The sequence below is a fragment of the Panicum hallii genome, chromosome 2 (genome assembly GCF_002211085.1).
Source record: "Panicum hallii strain FIL2 chromosome 2, PHallii_v3.1, whole genome shotgun sequence".
Classification (NCBI taxonomy): domain Eukaryota; kingdom Viridiplantae; phylum Streptophyta; class Magnoliopsida; order Poales; family Poaceae; genus Panicum; species Panicum hallii.
In genome coordinates, this window is record NC_038043.1 from 6,372,227 (window position 1) to 6,390,938 (window position 18,712).

An 18,712-nucleotide genomic window follows, 5' to 3' on the forward strand; every position below is an offset into this window, starting at 1 on the left:
AATTTTTATTAAACCACGGAGAATCACGCAACGAAACCACCAATATGCATTCAACAGGATGTACTTGAGCCTCATGCTTTGAGCCACATGTATTAAACATATATTAAACAAATAAAAATATTCAATTTAGAGACCTGCTGATCAAAACGTCGAAACTTTCACTAGAAAAACCTATGAACATAACGTGCTAGTAAGGTTGAGCTGGCCACGCTGTAGGGAGGGCTCCGGCAATTCCGTGGGAGGACTTCAAGACGGGACTTGTACTGGCTAGTGCCAACTGCCTGCCCTACCTCCAAAACTTTGGTCAACGCAGGATCACTTTCAGCTACCCTTTCTTGTTGTTCTTTTCGCGTTGTATGGCACGGGTATCTTTAGCCCAAATTACATTTCCTTGAGAACTTGGGCATAAGTTTCTGATGCCTCCTTTTCCTACATGATTCTACAACCATATATATCGTGGCATTATATTTCTTGTTCATATTCTTCGGCCTCAACTTTTTTGGCTCTCACTCGAAGTGATAGATCATTGAGTATTTGAGACCGTAATGCAACACAAAAAAATAAGGCTCGGGACTTTTCCTATCTAATGAGGGGGATTTTTTTGACCTAAGTCTGAAATTCGCTTCCACGGGGAGTAGAATCCAGGATCTGAAAAATGCTACTAGAGCCATCCAACGAAGTCAGCTAGAGGTCCGTTCGCATTAAAATAAATATGAGCTCTTTTGAAGTTGATGACAAGCAAGCTGTTCCTCAAATAGCCATATGCACAGTTATCAGTGGCTAACCGTGCCAGTCACAAGCTCTGTCCTTCGAATATTGTGGTTCGTATAGAGTCCTGGCCAAGATTGGGAAGGTGGTTTACAAACTTGAGCTACTGGTTCACAACACCATATATACATCTAGTCTTGCAGGTTTCCCAATGCAAGGAAGATCTAAAGAAATACATAAGCATCAGTTTCCTTTTGCTCCTGCTAGCTACTTTTGTGTCCCTTGGAATGAGTTCCTGGTGCCTCCTTTTCCTACTACTAATATAAATGTCACGGAGAAAAAGGATCATGCATTATTTCTTCAAAATGCTCTATGTTCGATCAGAAGCAAGCTAAGGTCAGTGTGAAACTGAAACTAATTAACAAATCAGCTTGGTGGTAGGCCACTAGGCCTATATATGACACAGGTGCTCCTAAAGACCATATATGTGCAGAGGCCTTGTGGATATCTAAATGTATAGGTAAGTTGTACTGTATTCCCCTCCATCCTAAATCTTAAATTATTGGTCGTTTCGGCTTTTCTAGATTCATAGTTTTTCTATGCATCTACATATATTATGTCTAGGTGCATAATAAAATTTATAAATCTAGAAAAGTTAAAACAAATAATAATTTGAGACGGAGGGAGTAGTAATGTATATGTTGAAAATTTATATGGATCACGGTATAATTGATTGACCAACCTTACGTGGGCCCTGCATTGAAAATTTGAAATGAAGTTTTTCCTACCTAGTGATATGTGCTGAGGACAACGTTTGGATGCTCTCCTTCGCTATAGAACTATTGGTTGTTATAAATATTCTAAAGGATCGGCAGCAGCATACATAGACACATTACTAAATCATGGGTAATCTAAAATAAACTCATCAATGGACATTCAACTGGGTTTGAACCTCATGCTGCTGATAGCCACCTGTCAAAGGATGTGACTGGTCTGCTTCCTTGATGCATTTGATGAAGGCATATTTGGATGATTTAATTGCAGAATCAATAATCTACAATTGTTTCTGCACCTAGCTTGACAACACCACCCTAGTGAAAAATAGTGCTTACAGAGAAACATGAAACAATTGCTGTTGTTGTTGACTATATATATGCTAGGTCAAAATATATAAAAAAATGAAGTTCTGTGTGCTTGTTTTGCTTCACCGCCTTGGGTATGGGTGCTACTATACTTATCTTTTTCAGTTTTCCTGTTGGGTGAACAACTCAAGCTCAAGTACTTCTATCATTGTTTGGGCCTAAGTTTCTGATGCCTCCTTGTCCAACCTAATTCTACAACAACCAAATCATGGCATTTGTTGTTCACATTCCTTATTTAGTTTCCTAATTCTTTCTAGCACTATATGGAAACAAATCAACTTGGTGGCATGCTGGCAAGGTCTGACTCACGGAATTGCCTGTCCACCAACTAGCATATAGAAATCACTGCCCTGTAGTAAAGTCATCGTTAACTGATTCCCAAGTGTTAATATCTATAAAAGGACAAAGATTCAAAGTTCCTTTGCTACATTATTAGCTGGATTCTCTCTAAATGATGACACATGGCATGGTAGGAGCAGTCTCCACCACCACGACGCCGTGAAAGGCTTGGGTTAGTTGCAACATGATGCCATCGGTTGACATTCTCATTGTCCAACTCACGGATGCAACATGATGCCATGGCCGGCTGGGCTCTGACCATCCCGGCGACCTTCAGCGTGATGGCAATGTTGCCGTACTATTAATACAAAGATATGCAGTTCTCCTGCATGCTTGAGAAAAAAATAACAATGCTGCTGTGAAAGTAGACATCCTGCACCACGACAGCATGCATCACCCAAGCAGGTTAATTTCGATGAACTAGATCTTGTCCATGATCTCACTTCCACAGTTTGTGATATGCTTGTTCAGTTGTTCGGTTCATGGGTACTGTCTTACTGGGCATGAAACATAAATCCAAAAATTATCTACTGGTTCTAGTACATACCGAGTTCTGCAATTGAGTCTTGTTGACTGAATTTCATCTCGTGTATCACGAGAACATATTCCATGGTTTATAAACGTGCGTACGTAGAAATAAAATAAAGTCAGAGCAATTATCCTTGAGGGTGCTCGAAAGAATTGAACTCGATATTCTTTGCTAAAGGTAAGTTCACCTGGAGTTATTGGGGAATGATCGAAAAGAGTTTTTTTTTTCTGATGAACAAAATAAAGTTGCCAAATGTAAGTTCACCAGGACGGCGGTCTTACCATTAGAATTACAAGCGGTGAAGTCCAGGGAGAAAACTAAAAATGAGGAGGCTAGAACAAATGTCGAGGGTGTCCTGAATCTTGAAGTTGAAGCATGCTCTTCAATTTGAAATGGGAATTGGGAGAATAATCGAACTGAAACACATGTATGGTGGCACCTGTATAAGCACGTACGTGTATTTGCCTCCTGAAACTGCAATGCATGACGAAGTACCACAGAAACAATGAGGAAGAACCACTGGGCTGAATTCACGAGACAAGAGCATCCAGAGTAAGCGTCTTGTGCAGTTGTGCTTGCTATGTATCCCATGCTCTCTGCGTATATTACAGATCAGGAGGAGACCTTTGACAGTAACTCTAGAGCGGACCACAATGTAGCACAGACTGACATAGCTGCCTCAGTAGCAGCACTCTTTTAGGGTAATTAATGCAAGGATTTTTCCATATTTTTAAATTTTTTCCAACATTTATATTAATTGTCACAGTATTTAGTATATGAAAAACAATTATTTTCTAACTAAATTAATATGCTTTAGGGTGTATTAACATGAGTGTTGCATTCATGATAAATTGCATCGGGTGTTCCATGAGAAAGAATCGATCATAAGATGCCAAATAACATCATAAGATCCATTCAAGAGGAAAAATCATAAGATGCCAAATAACATCATAAGATCCATTGATTCGAACATGCAGTACATAATAGATACAAGAGCAATCTTGAGGCTAACTCCTAAAGCTTTGAAGATCTTGCACTAACACACGTGATACAAGTATATCGCGAAGACTCTGAAAAGGGTGGCATCTGTACAAGATCAACTCATGACATGACAACACTAGCCGGAATTTGATATCGGCAAGGACCAAGGTAAATTCTGCTCGACCAAAAAATTTGGGCGCAGTATCCTGGGGAACATCTTGAACATGAGCTCCTGATTCCTCTTTTTCCTACTAGCAAGATAAACCTTATAAAAAGAGGATCTTGCATGGTCTATGGTTGAATAGAAGCAAGCTCCACTGTGTGAAGCTAACAAATCAACTTGGTGGTTGGCCTGGGCTACATACAAGTGCAGGTGCTCCTGAAAACGACCATGGCTAGAGACCTTGTTGGTATCTAATATATATAGCGTGTAGACTGTAGTAATTTGTATGTTTGAAAGGTATGTGGCTCACGACATAATTGATGGACCGACCTAATGAGGGCGCTTCCTTGAAATAAAGTATTTGTCTAACTGGTGATGTGTGGCCGAGGACAGACTCTGGATCCTAATAAAGGCTCAACGAAAGGGAAGACACATTGTTAATTATTAGACCATGGAGAATCACACAACGAAATCACCAATATACATTCAACTGGACTGGAACCCGTGCTTCTAGACCCGGATCATGTACATGCCATAGGACTAGATATCCTCTTGGAACTTCACTATTGTTGTTGTGCTCATCCGAAACTACTAAACTAACCAACAAACCGTTTTTTTTCATAAAATATGAAGGAATCAGTTATATTTATGTGACTGAATATGGAAATTCAGAATACATATACATAAAAAAACAATTAACCATAAAACTACAAAGCAAAAACACCTACAACAATATGAAGTTACAATGAGAGTACTGCATGAAACTTATGTAGACAGGATGTCACTTCCACTGGCCAATACGATAACCTCTACCTCTGAATCCTTTGTCCATGATCACTTGTGTTCAGCTACCCTATCTTCATGTGTTTCTCGGATTGGATGCAGATCTTAAGCTCAAAAAATTCATTGAAGACTTGGGCATAAGTTTCTGATGCCTCGTCTTCCTATGTGATTCTACAACCCAAATAGATCATGGCATTTGGGCTGTTCATGTTCTCCTCTATTTTTCTAGCTATCACTCTAGGAGACAAATCGATTCAATGGTCGAGATTTGGATGCAACACAAAAGACAACGGCTTAGGATTTGATCCTATCTAATGTCTATATAAATGGTAGAAGCATGATGTATGATTGCAAGGTCGATATGACTCGTAGTATTATTGATCCACCAACCATATGTCCATATGAGGTCACTGCCCTGCACTATGTATAGTCTTGTTAACACTCATATGTAAGTGGTAACATCTACATACAAACTACTGAACTGACCAACAAACCGTCATTTTTTTCTTCATAAAAGATGAAGGAATCAGTTGTGTTTATGTGGCTGAAGTTGGACATTAAGAATATAGATACATTTAAAAAAAGGGAAAAATACCTACAACAAAACGTGAAGTTACCATGTGAATACTGCATTTTCCTTTAAGATTACATAGTTGACTTTGATTTATTGAGCGCGTACTGTACACAATTATTTGTGCAAATGGACAGCGATTTCATCACTAACACAACCGACAGATAATTCATGCTTAACGTAATGGCATTTTAACTGCTTTGTAGTCATCATCACGGCATTTTGGACTGGATCGTTCCATAGAATGTACTGGATCCTTTCATTTTGAACTATATTGTTGTGGGAACGATTGGCAGTGGCCGATCGCGTCCTTATCAGAGTGGTTTACGACCTGTCAGAGTGGGACCACAAACCAATCAAGGTCATCACACACTACTGAAACAATGCGCCGAGTATACAGAAACTTTCATGACTGAAGAGTGAGTCCATTTCTCACATCCCAAATGCATCAGCCATCAGGGTGTAAGAGAGGAGGATTAACAGCCAAACATGGCCAGCGATACAACGTAGTTACACAATCATCACTTAGCATGATGCGATTAGTTGCCTGACAGAGTCTTTTAAGAGTTCCAAATGCGTATGGATCACCAGGACGAGCTCTTAGATGGCATGGTGTTCCTCAATTACAATATGCGCCCCACCTGAAAATCTCAGCACGATATGCCTTACTGTCTTTTGGGCATCAGTTCCTAGTGCCTCCTTTTCCTACTAGCAAGATAAATGTCAGAGAGAAATAGGATCATGCATTATGATAGGCAGAGACCTTCTTGATTTCTATATGTATATATAGGTAAATTGATTCAACAACCTTACGCGGGCCCTACCTTGGAATTGGAATAAAGTTTTTTCTTATCTAGTGATATGTGGCCTAGGACACCGTTTGGATGCTTTCTTTTGCTAATAGAACCATTGGTTGCCACAAATATTCTAAAGGCCCGACACTAGACAAGACACATTATTACATCATGGATAATCTACAATGAACTCACCTTTCTACATTCAACTGGACTTGAATATCATGCTGATGATAGCCACATGGCGAGGATGTAACAGGTCATGAGCCTCTGCTGCTCTGCTTCCCTGATGCTTTGTTCAAGAATATTTTTTTAGAAAAAGGAATCGTCTCCAGCCTTTTGGATCGCACACAATCAAGTTTTGTTCAAGAAATATTGGGATGAATTAATTGTAGAATCAATAATCTACAAGTGTTTCTTCATGTAGCTTGACAATTCCACGTGCCTAGTTATTGACTAGATGCTAGGTCAAACTATAAAAAAGATCACTGAAAAAAATAACTTGAAGGTCCATAGACTTGGTTTTGATTCACGTCTTGGGGGTATAACCAGCTTCCTCAGCTTCACCTTGGCATCTTCTCCAGGCATAACCACGTGATCTTACTGCAACAATAGGAAATAGGAATGGAACGAGAGATGGATGAACAACTGTTTATTGTTTGGGAAATTTAATCATTTTTGTGCCGTCCAACTAATTGAGCTGATCTATTGAAGGATGCCACTAGACAGCAGTAACACACTAGTGGCTTTCTTGTTTGCAGCGCAGATGGTGGATGGATGACAAGTTCAAGCCTAGTGTTCGGCTACACATTTCTGGTACCTCTTTCATGTTCGTAGACCAAACCAAGATCAAGTACTTCTCTCGAGGTTTGGGCATAAGTTTCCGGTGCCTCATCTTCCAACCTAATATACATATAGTTACCTGACGCGCCTTCAACTACCTAGGGTTAACTTTACCGGTAAAGGAAAAAAACCGGAGGTCGCCGATAAACGTGTTTATTAGATTTCTCAAAAAATTATCGGATTTATCGTTTTTCTTTCGAACAAAATTTAGAAAAATTCCATTACTAAACAAAATTTTCGACAAACCGGCCGCCACCGTTAAACGCGATTATCGCCACCTGCAGCATGATCCATTCTTCCCTAATGCTGCATCGTTGCTTTGATCCCAAAACATGCCGTTGCCTACCTTCAGAATTCTGACACCAGCAAGGTCCAACGAAATCCTCTCCCAGCAGATGGCCTTACCCCTCTGCTGCAGTACCATTTGTTGTGTCTTCTCCATTCAATGTCTTGTCCCTCTGTCGACTTATATCCCCAGTGAAAAATAATGCTAAGGGAGCAAAATTATAATACTGTGTTCACTAGATGCTAGATGAACTATGAAAGTTATACTTTGTGTCATAGGATTTATACTTTGTGTCAAAAGAGCGAGAGGTAGTTATTCAGCAACAAGTATTTAGTGGTCACCAATCATGAATACGTAATCCAGTCCCACTGGATACAGGAGTTTTCTGAAAGTTTTAGCCAACTATCATGTGCATATGGCCTAAGCATAAGATGGAGTAGTATAGATCATACCCAGTTATTTTTTTTCATATTACCTGTTGTCCCACACCATTAAGTACATAAATCACTAGAGATTATGTGCAATTGCATCGAAAATATTGGAACATCAATTGCTAGCCATCTCATTGCGGTTGGGAAGGTGCAAACATCAAACATCACATCACCAAATTTATTACTATGAAGTATACCATACATATGATAAAGTTTTACAAAGAGTTCCGATGGTAACAACTCCGGCCTAGATTACATCTTGACAACAAATCATAGCTAGATATCTTTTGGTGACACACATCAGTGGCAGAGTCAGGATTGAGGGCTAGGGGGTGCTCTCATTTCCTTCTTCCTCCTCCCTCCTCTCCTTCCTTCTTCTTCCTTCTCAAAATTTTCTCATTTCTTTTTCTTCATCCTCAAAATTTGTAGGGGGGCTTCCATGTGAGCCAGGGTGGTAGGGGGGCTCGAGCCCCCCCTACACCCCCCCATCCGCCCCTGACATGTATACAACATCACAAATGAAGGCACACAACATTTGTGCTCTATTGTAAATTGTGCCCTATTGTAAATGATCAGTACATGCATCTACGACTGATGATCATATTATTCATAACATGTTAAATTTGTAGCAATCAACCAAGATTTGGGTTGTTGGGGAAATTCCCCAATCCACCAACCTCATGGACACCACCACTAAGTGAGGGATCATCGTTTGACTTGAAATCCATCAATCATATCTGATACATAACTCGGATGGATCGCGCATTTGTGTTGTTCATATTCTCCTCTGTTTTTCTTGCCATCACTCTAGGAAACAAATTGATTTGGTGGCTGAGACCCAGATATATAACCACGGCCAGGGAATTGTCTCATATATCTAATATATAAAAATGGTAGAAGAATGGATACATGCAAAGCAGGTCTATGATTCGCAGAATTATTGATCCATTATGCGAGGTCATTACCCTGCAGTATAAATATCTGACTCGCAATATTTACAGAAAGGATATTTAATTCCACACGTACCTTTGCCACATGTCATGGATTGGATGCCATAGGATGGAAACAGTTCCTCTAACTTTTATCCCTCTGCATTTGGGTCATTGACACGTGGGACCCCAATCTGGGATAAAGTTAGTGAAGCCTTATCCCCGTAGGACTACCCAGTGCCCACCTGCTTGCCACTTCTCCCGTTATTTTCCCGTCATAAAGATGAAAGAATGTGATAACTCATGACTGATAGATGCAAATTAAGGATACAGATAGATCGAAAACACTTAAGCATAAAAGACCATAAACCAAACAGCACGAACAACACCAAATTGCCCTAAAAATACTACAATTCCCTAACCTCTACCTAGCTTGACAATATCAGCCTACTAATTGCAGAGAAAAGTAGTGATCATGGTGAAAGATAAAGAATCTGTTCACTGCATCCTTCCTAGGTCATGATCCGTAATCAAAATATGATTTGCGCTTTGTGGTTGGGTTTGTTAGGTTTGGGGCCTATCCAGATTCCTCAATTCTCACATCGGTCAGCCCACATATTCTCCAGCATGCGTGGGACGTGCGTGGTGATTTACAGATCACATAGACTACTTTGAAATGCAGCTAATAGCAGTGCTGCAGTGCAGTGCAGTTCAAGAACTGTTACGGAGAGAAAGATCAACATGTTCCACATTAGCTTCAGAGGTGAACCGGTCCGAATGGCAGAGTGGCGGGTGAGCGTGTTTGATCAACAAAGCGCACTGACATTGGTTAATGGGCACCAACTTCAAGTCATTAGCTTGGACATGAGTTGCTGATGCCTCCTTTTCCTATTAGCTATCAAGATAAATGTTCTTCGGAGCTAGTACTTCCAGTTGATTTTGAGCTAGCTAGGATCCCTAATGCGTCCCTTTCTTACTGGACATTATCCATCGCTGTCTTCAACTCTTGAAATTTAAGGAGGGCTGAGTTTTCTTCTCTGAACTCTGTACAAAATAGCACATCCACTTCCATCATCGGAGTGGTCATTTATATAGGTGTAATAGAACATAGACAAAAGAAAACAAAAAAGTGGTAATGCACCAACCATCCAGGACACCTGTCGGCTGTCACCAAAACAATTCACAATAAGGGGGGACTTCTGCCTTTGCCGTTGGCCACAGGACACTATCACCCTAATCCCATAGTCCTGCCGTCTGTTCACGACTGTAAGGACTTAAAGAGTCGACTAGTAACAATAACCTACTTCCATTTATGTAAACTAATAAAGCCTAGAAAGAAAATAATTTAATTAAAGAGGAATGTCTTGCTCATGGAAAGTAATTAAATGGCCAAAAGTACGTAATGTTAATAGCTCAACAGCTTTCTCTAGATCTTCAGCGAACAAGGTCGTCGGTCGTAGCGAGAAGTACCATGTACTTAGCATGCATCTTCACCAACCAGCCAGAGCGGTCCAAATGCCTGATCGAGGATCAACTTCCGGTCACTAGCTAGTACTCTGCAAAGGTTAGAGGTCCAGCCTCGGCTTTCCTAAGCCATTGGTTACATCTGATTCTATGGAGAGAGAACTTCCAGTTTATTCTAAACCAAGATCCCTGATGATGCCTCACATTCCTACTGGGCTTAGGCGCTTGGCTCTGATCTCTGTCTTACTCGAAATTTAGGGAGGACCGGAGGACGAACATGGTTCTCTGAACTCTATACAAAATTGGAACATCATCCTTGGTCACCGGAGTGGATATTTATATATAGGTGTAATGGAACATAGACAAAAAAAAAACAAAATAAAAGAGTTGTAATGCACAAACCATCTAAATTAAGACTGAAGTGAGTGCTTGAGTAATTCTTTACAAGCAATGTTTGGCAACTTACCTGCGACGTTCAGAATGTGCTCATAAATTCTACAGGATGGCATTTGCACAATCTAATAAGTGAAGCTAGAGATGAAATAAATATACGGAGATTTCCGAGTCCTTCAAACTTTATTTACTGTCCTTCAGTCTAATGGTTTTCGTCGGCCTGGCTGGGGCAACACAGCAGATACCTGTTACAGGAAAACTTACTGCGACTAAACACCACATAGGCAACTGCCGAGAAGGTGTCCGAGTCCAGGCAATTTGAGCCCATGCTGCAACCAAATGAGCTCGCTCTAGGTGCTCAGCCCACAGCATATGGCCGGTAGAACTACACCACACATACTGACATCGACGTTGCCGATGCAGGCGACGTGCTGAGGTACTACCACACAGACATACACCAGATCAACTTTCCTTTGGTGCATGCTGTAGGCCAATCAGAAGAAGCACGTACAAGCTTACCGACTGAACCTTGGGCATGAGTTTCCGGTGCCTCCTGTTCCAATCCAGAACCCACAACAATATATAGCAAGCCATATGGCATTTCCCAATAAAATAATCTATAGGTTTTTAAATTTGCTGGAAGCACATCATAGGATTTATACTGTGTCAAAAGAGCGAGAGGTAAATTCAGGAAAAGTATTTAGTGGTCACCAACCAGGAATACGTAATCCAGTCCCACTGGATACAGGAATTTTCTGAAAGTTTTAGCCAAATATCATGTGCACATGGCTTAAGCATAAGATGGAGTAGTATAGACCATACCCAGCTTTTTTTCATATTACCTGTTGTCGCACACCATTAAGTACATAAATCACTAGAGATTATGTGCAATTGCATCGAAAACATTGGAACAGCAACTGCTAGCCATCTCATTGCAGTTGGGAAGGTGCAAACATCAAACATCACATCACCAGATCCGTTACTATGAAGTGTACCATACATATGAGAAAGTTTTACATAGAGTTCCAAGGGTAACAACTCCCTAGATTACATCTTGACAACAAGTCATAGATATCTTTTGGTGACACAGATACAACATCAGAAATGAAGGTACACAACACTTGTGCCCTATTGTAAATGATCAGTACATGCATGTAGGACTGATGATCATACAATTCATAACATATTAAATTTGTAGCAATCAACCAAGATTTTGGTTTGTTGGGGAAATTCCCCAGGCCACCAACCCCATGGACGACACCACCACTAAGCAAGGGATCATCGTTGACTTGAAATCCATCAATCAGAGCAATGCTTGAACTCGGAGCTGAGGAGGAAGCCATAGGATTGGGATTGGCACTCTGGGAGGTCGAAGCTACCTCCATAGGTGGCTGTGGCAGTGACCTTGGAGTTTGCCTTCCTTCAACCATCACCTCATTGACCTTCTCTTTGACAATAGCTTGTATTTCTTCCAGCTTCGTCTGGAACTCCAGCAGCTCATCTAGACCTAACTCAAAGATATTAGCATTCAGCCACTGCATCACGCGTCCACCCATCTCCTTCTCGGTTGCCTCTTGCAACCTCTCCTTCCTCTTCTTTTCAGCCTCCAGCGACTGCTCCAACTCTAAGTACTCCATGTTCAGCTTACTGACACCATCTGTCACGGACCCCTCATTACCATGGCTTGCACCGCCCGGCGCAGGCGCATCGGTAGCGACCGGGTTGAGGAATCTGTTCACAACATCATCAAAGGAGGGATGGCCAAAGGAGAAGGACCTACCAGAGGCTGAAAACACCACAGCGGCAACCATGGCACCACAGAGAATAGAGAGCTCGCTAGCCTTCTTGAACAGGCCCTGCCGGCGCTTGGAGAAGCATGCCTGACGCGCTCCTTCTTTCTCGATCGGCTTGATCTCGATCTTCTTCCGTCTCTTGGATTTCTTACTACCCTTTTCCATCTCCATGACTACTATGAGGTTTCTTGACTAAGCCTTATGAGTATTGTACTGTAGATGGGGATAGTATGCAATGGTAAACTGGTAGACAAGCGTTTATATAGGCAGATACATGGGGTAAAAGTGGAAACTGAGATCTGCAGTGATCTGAATGTGTGTCATTTCGTGCTGGATCAATATAGCTGGATTCCAAATTATTATATTTGGAAGGCATTTGACTGTGTGAACATGGAACTTAGTCCATTTTTTGGATCACAATGATCTGGAATAATAATACAGCAACATTATGTAACTGGCACTGGAACAAATATGGGATCAAAGTGGAAGCTAAGATGATCTGCAAAGATTATTTGAATGTATGTTGTTTGCAAAGATTATAGCTGGATTCCACATTATTACATCAGGAACACGTTTTTGTAGATTTTTTAGCAAATATATATATTGTGCTAATGCGGAATGCAGTTAAGTTTTTTCGGTTACAATGCTCTGGAATATAATACAGCCACACTGTAACTGGAACTTTCATGTGTGCTGGTTGTAATCCTCCCATCAACTAATGATTTCGATAGTAACCAGCAGTGGGCCGCGGTCAAGGCAATGGGCGCCCGGCTTTGACCGTCCAAGTTCTATCCCCACGAGGTCCGCCGTGACGTGGCGCACACGTGGACCTAGTTCTCATCGTGGGATTCTGGCCAGAGAAGAAAGAGAGCGCAAGTGCTGATGGGGTCGAGCACACCGACCTGAACTGGGTGGTTCAGAGTTCGTCCCGGCCTCCAAGTCAACGACTTTCGGTAGAATTTTCTCGAGATTTGAAATAGATGTTGTAGCTAGGAGATAGGGCTAGATTTTGTGTATTCATAGTTTTTCTATTGGGTGCAAGGATTTGAACTTAAACTGAATCAAACCAACCCGAGAGCACCGGTTCCATCAAGGTTCAGATTCAGAGTTTTTGGTTTGGTTCAACAAATTTTGGCTAACATTTAGAAAGATCTAGAGTTTGAATCTGTGGTGCTTAACAACAAAATGTCCAAACCAAACACAGAAGTATATATTTAGTTTGGGTTTTTGCCATGTGTTTAAGCAAAACCAAAAGTTAGAACCATCTGAACTTCAGGGTTCAGACACGGATTAGGGACTTGGGCAAATTCTGAATCTAGGCTGAAAACAGAGGTTTTGACCAAGCTTTCGAACAGCTAAACCAAAACTCCTTATGCGAACATCATACTTAGATTAAACAACATACTCCGTACTGCAACTTTGCTGTTGGGAAAAAGTCAGGTACGGTGTTAAGTCAAATTAAATTTTAAACACCACCCTAATACTGTAACCTTGACCCATTTCAGCACTTCACTTGATGTTTTCATGTTTTGCCTCTCTCTTTTTTTGATAATACGTATTTGCCTCTTGCACGGTCCAACGAAGTCACAGTTAAATAGTAAAACCTGAGTGGAGCTTTGTGACTATATCTATCAGAGTGATGGAGGTGCAGTAATAATAGGCTCCTGGGTTGTGACATATCTGGCTTCCTAGCAAAAAACCCCTTCGATTCCTCCATTAGCAAAAAAAAGGCGTGTTGTATATTATTCTTACTTTGTTTCAGGCCGGCATTAACAAAGTTCCCATGTCTCCCATTCCTACAGGACTTCCATGTCAATCTTCAGTCCTAGCTAGATTTGTTTCAGGCCGGCATGATGAGCACAACCTGTTGTGATCCTTGTTAGATGATTTCTGTAGGTCCATTTTGCTAGAAGCTTCACGATAATGAGAGGAAAATGTCTAGCTCACACACTGTTCTATAGTTCTGGTATATACGTACAAGTGAAATACAATACAATAGGCACTTGGGCCATGGGCCTTATGGGCCATTATGAACTAGATATATATGTAACTATTTGAAGGCTTCGTGGTTCAAGTTGAGTCACCTTAAGTAAGGTCTGCAAGCTATAGTGATTCAGTGATTTTAAGTAAGCAAACGGCTCCAATGGTCCTCTACGTTTACCCCTTCTGTCACGGATATTTCTTGCTTTATTTGAGGCGAAAAGCTTTCTAGGGTTGGAGTGTACTACAACGAACCCAGAGGCATTACAGAGCTAGCACCAGCAAAAAGACTCGGCGCATTGGCATCTGGATGCATGGCTAGCTGCAGTAGCAGTCCAGCAGTGATGGTATGATCTCATGAGGGGCAGAAGAGCATGTGCCCATCAGCGCGACGCCCACGCCGCCACCACGACCACGACCACCGTGTCTTGACCAACCGGCGGCGGCGCCTACCAGTCCCGACGACTCACCGGCCGACGGCCGGCTCCGAGGACGAAGGCTTCGCTCTTGTGCTGGGTGCTGCTGCCGCACATCCCTGGCGTCAGATCGGAAAGCCATCCGTGCCCGCTGTCTGCCCAGTGCGTTCCACGGCGCGAGTTGAGGAGGCCAGCGAACAGCATCATATACCTCAGCATACGTCAAATCCTACGGGCTTGCTCCAAGTAGATCTCATTCTTAAGCTTCAATTTCAGATGCCTCCGATGCCCACATCGCCACCAAGAAATACACTGCTTTTTGCTAGCATCATGCACAACATTTTCTAGAGAAAACTGAGAACTGCTTGTTTCAAGCTTTAATTTACAACTCGGCCAAGGGTATAGAGAAGTGCATACTATTATTTATAGTCTCTTGTCTTGATGTTGTTGCAGCATACACATGTAGTGCTTGTTATGCACAAACATAAGTAGTTCCACCAACCATTCGTGAACTTTTTAGTTCAAAGTTAATATTGACGCTAGTTATTCACATAAGCATATTGTTCAATGACTTGTCTGACTTACATACCAACATGTGCATATAGCTATTAATTTTTGTATGACTCATCGTAATTAATATGAATTTCTGGATACATATAACATTGGTCTAGGATAACTGCTGATAACCCACATGGCCAGACATAATTTTCCATGTGTGCCAAAAAGCCTACATAGTTTTTTTTTTGCTGGTAAAAAAAAACTTCATAGTTAAATGTCACAATAAGTTAGTTCACATTTGGTTGATGCTTGACTACTTAAGTCATTCCAATGAGGAATGTTAGTTGTTATGACTGCTTATCACGTTATTAGCAGTTTGTCTGAAACAGCTAGAAATTTCATAGGGAAAGAGGCAAAGTCAAAATATAAAGCCGGCCTGATACGTAATCTAGCAGTATCAGAACAATTGCTTCACATAATTCTCAGCCTTAAGCTTGAAATCTTGATTCCCCTCAAGTCCACAATCTGATAGTCGAATTGTGAGGGTGGTGGACTGCATTAAGGAAATGTTGAGTATGCCGTATGCGCTCTAGGATTTTCATACTCTTGTAGAATCCTTTTTGGTCTGATGGGCAATCTACGTCGAAGAAGAACTGCTTGATATGATCTCTGGACATAGGCTTCAATTCCTGATACCTCCCACGTCCACATAACCACCAACCATATGATCTCTGGACATAGGCTTGAAGACATTGTGTTTTCAGTAAAACCCCTGAGCTTCTCGCATGCACATATTGTCCAATGACTTTGTCCACTGTATATAGGCATGTCCGGCCTGTGCAAACTTTGACTCAACACTACCGTTTTGTAAAGATATAACATTGCATGATGGGAGCATACCATTACGGATACAACTATGCTGTTTGGGTGATTGGATCCACACGAAAAGCCCTTTCTTCTCAAACTTTCATGGGAAATAAAATTGATTGTTTAGTTTTAATAGCTAAAGTTCACTGCAACTCTGTAATGGAACTACTCAGCATATCTAAGTTTCATTGCATATAATTACCACAATTTGTTGCAGATAGTATAACCGTATAAGATATTACATTGAATATTCTATACAAGGTTAAGAAATTAGGTTTCCACACCTCAGTTCCCATACATAAAAAATTATGCTAACCCTATGTCTCAGACTTCTGCTTATTCCACTTCTAATAAGTATGATATAGTATAGTTCATGTGTCCCTTTTGCTGCCTTACATTGGCCACGGGAACCTTCAGATCCTTTCACTGAATCATGCAACATAACTCAGTCACTGCATTTTCCCAGCAAGTGTTTTTAGTGCATCTTTAATTTACTACAATATGCGAGTTCCATAGAATATTTCAGAAGAAGTATGAATGAGTTACAGTTATTAGTGAAAAATCTCATGACAATATTCTCAATTCTGTAATTTGAAATGTAACAAAAAAATATTCTAATATGTTTTAATTAAGCTAACAATAACTTATAAGTTAATCATATCTTACATAATTCAAGTGCAATGCTAGATTACTGTTGTGAATGCATTGTTTCATTCAGCCACATATAAATTTTCAGCATATTCAAGGCGGCCATTGCTTGTTGTGTTTATCATTTCAAGTTCAGGAGTAGTATTGTTAACTTTTAGTTTATGTCACAGAGGCCTGAAATAACTGTAAGGTTAGGTGTAACGTTGCATCTTATGTTTCCAATACATATTTGTAAATATTATTTTTAGTTTGCTGCCAGTGCATCTGTAAGATTTATAATTTGTGTCAACAGGTGAATTTCATGCTTTTTTCACTTGTTTATGGCTTGGCAGAGCGAGTTGAACGAGAGCCTTACCCACTGCTACAACTACTGGCGCTTCAAAGGGCTTAGATTCTAAGGTAGGTGTGTCAGACGTGAAAGCCTTTGGTACTTAAGTAAGGCGAGCAGCAACATAAAAAATCTCAAGTGGTTGTTATATATTCAGGAAAACGATTTAGAGGTCATTAACAAAGACTTTGTCCTCGTCCCACTAGATGATGGATCTTTCTGAAAGTTATTTAACCAAATGTAGGGTACATGGCTTAAGCACAAGATGGAGTAGTATAGATTCATCCCCAGTTAGATTTTCACATTACCTGATGCAGCGGGCACCTACAGGTTCAAAAACCACTAGCGATAATGTACACACGCACTGAAAACATTGGAATATCTTTGAGCAACTGCTATCTCATTGTGGGGAAGGTGCAACGTCAAACATCACATCACCAGATTTATAAGTAAGAAATATACCATACATATGAAGTTTTACAAAGAGTTCCGATGGTAACAACTTGCTTGTAGATTGTATCCTGACAACAAGTCATAGATATATCTTGATGGCAGGCATACATCTAACATCAGAAATGAAGGTACACAAACACTTGTGACCTATTGTGAATGATCAGTATATGCATCTACTACTGATCATATTATTCATACATATCAAATCTGTATCGATCAACCATGGTTTTGGTTGCTGGGAAAATTCCCCAGGCCACCAACCCCATGGACACCACCACTAAGCAAGGCATAGTTGATTTCAGATCCATCAATGGGTGCAGCGCTTGAACTCGGAGCTGTGGAAGCCAAAGGATTGGCACTCTGTGAGGTCGAAGCTACGTCCATAGGTGGTTGTGGCAGGGACCCTGGAGTGTGCCTTGCTTCTGCCATTACCTCATTGATCTTCTCTTTGACAATAGCCTGTATTTCTTCCAGCTTCTTCTGGAACTCTTGCAGTTCATCTAGACCCAATTCAAAGACATTAGCATTCAACCACTGCATCATACGTCCACCCATTTCCTTCTCAGTTGCCTCTTGCAACCTCTCCTTTCTCTTCTTTTCAGACTCCAGCGACTGCTCCAACTCTAAGAGCTCCATGTTCAGCTTACTGACAGCATCTGTCACTGACCCACCATTGTCATGGCTTGGACCACCCGAGGCAGGGCCGTTGGGATTGACCGAATTGAGGAATCGACTTATGATTTCATCAATAGAGGGATGGCCAAAGGAGAAGGACCTACCAGCCGCTGAGAACACAATAGTACCAACCATGGCACCACAAAGGATGGAGAGCTCGCTGGCCTTCTTGAACAGGCCTTGGCGGCGCTTGGAGAAGCATACCTGACGTGCTTCCTCGTTCTGGATGGGCTTGATCTCAATCTTCTGCCTTCCCTTCGACTTCTGACCCTTCACCATCTCTCCAGGATGACAAAATGTATGTGGTTTCTTGACGAAAGCTTTAGGAGTAGTATGATGATTTGGCCTTGGTACACAATCGTTTATATAGGCACATGTAAGGGATCAAAGTGAAAGCAAAAAAATTTGAAAAGATTTGAATGTGAATGCTATTCCGTGCTGGATTATAGCCAGTTGGATTCCAAGTTCTTAAGTTGGAAGGTAGCGTGAAGAGACCATGACAGAACGTGGATTGTAGCATCTGTACAGCGTGAGTTTGAGTTACCATATATGAGCGCATGAACAGCTGGGAAGGTAGCATGAAGAGTTAATGATGTTGCTGAAATGAAGCAGCTAGCTAGCTTCTTATGGTCATACAGCAACACAAAATAAACTCCAGATGAGCAGCATTTAATCCTGATTATCAATACGATCGAGCA

The 18,712-nt window shown here is 41.1% G+C and overlaps 2 protein-coding genes across 2 annotated transcripts; both read right to left on the bottom strand.

The window, feature by feature from the left end:
* Nucleotides 1-11,344: 11,344 nt before the first annotated feature.
* On the bottom strand, nt 11,345-12,357 carry LOC112880406 (agamous-like MADS-box protein AGL29). The gene has a single exon (XM_025945015.1). It carries the CDS (start codon nt 12,318-12,320, stop codon nt 11,370-11,372), a length of 951 nt encoding a protein of 316 aa, XP_025800800.1. The 5' UTR covers nt 12,321-12,357; the 3' UTR covers nt 11,345-11,369.
* Nucleotides 12,358-17,555: 5,198 nt separating this feature from the next.
* LOC112880815 (agamous-like MADS-box protein AGL61) lies at nt 17,556-18,293 on the bottom strand. The gene has a single exon (XM_025945565.1). It carries the CDS (start codon nt 18,291-18,293, stop codon nt 17,556-17,558), a length of 738 nt encoding a protein of 245 aa, XP_025801350.1.
* Nucleotides 18,294-18,712: the final 419 nt, after the last annotated feature.

Coding starts and splice junctions, on each gene's coding strand:
- LOC112880815 (XM_025945565.1), bottom strand. CDS start 18,293: ATGGTGAAGGGTCAGAAGTCGAAGGGAAGGCAGAAGATTGAGATCAAG.
- LOC112880406 (XM_025945015.1), bottom strand. CDS start 12,320: ATGGAGATGGAAAAGGGTAGTAAGAAATCCAAGAGACGGAAGAAGATC.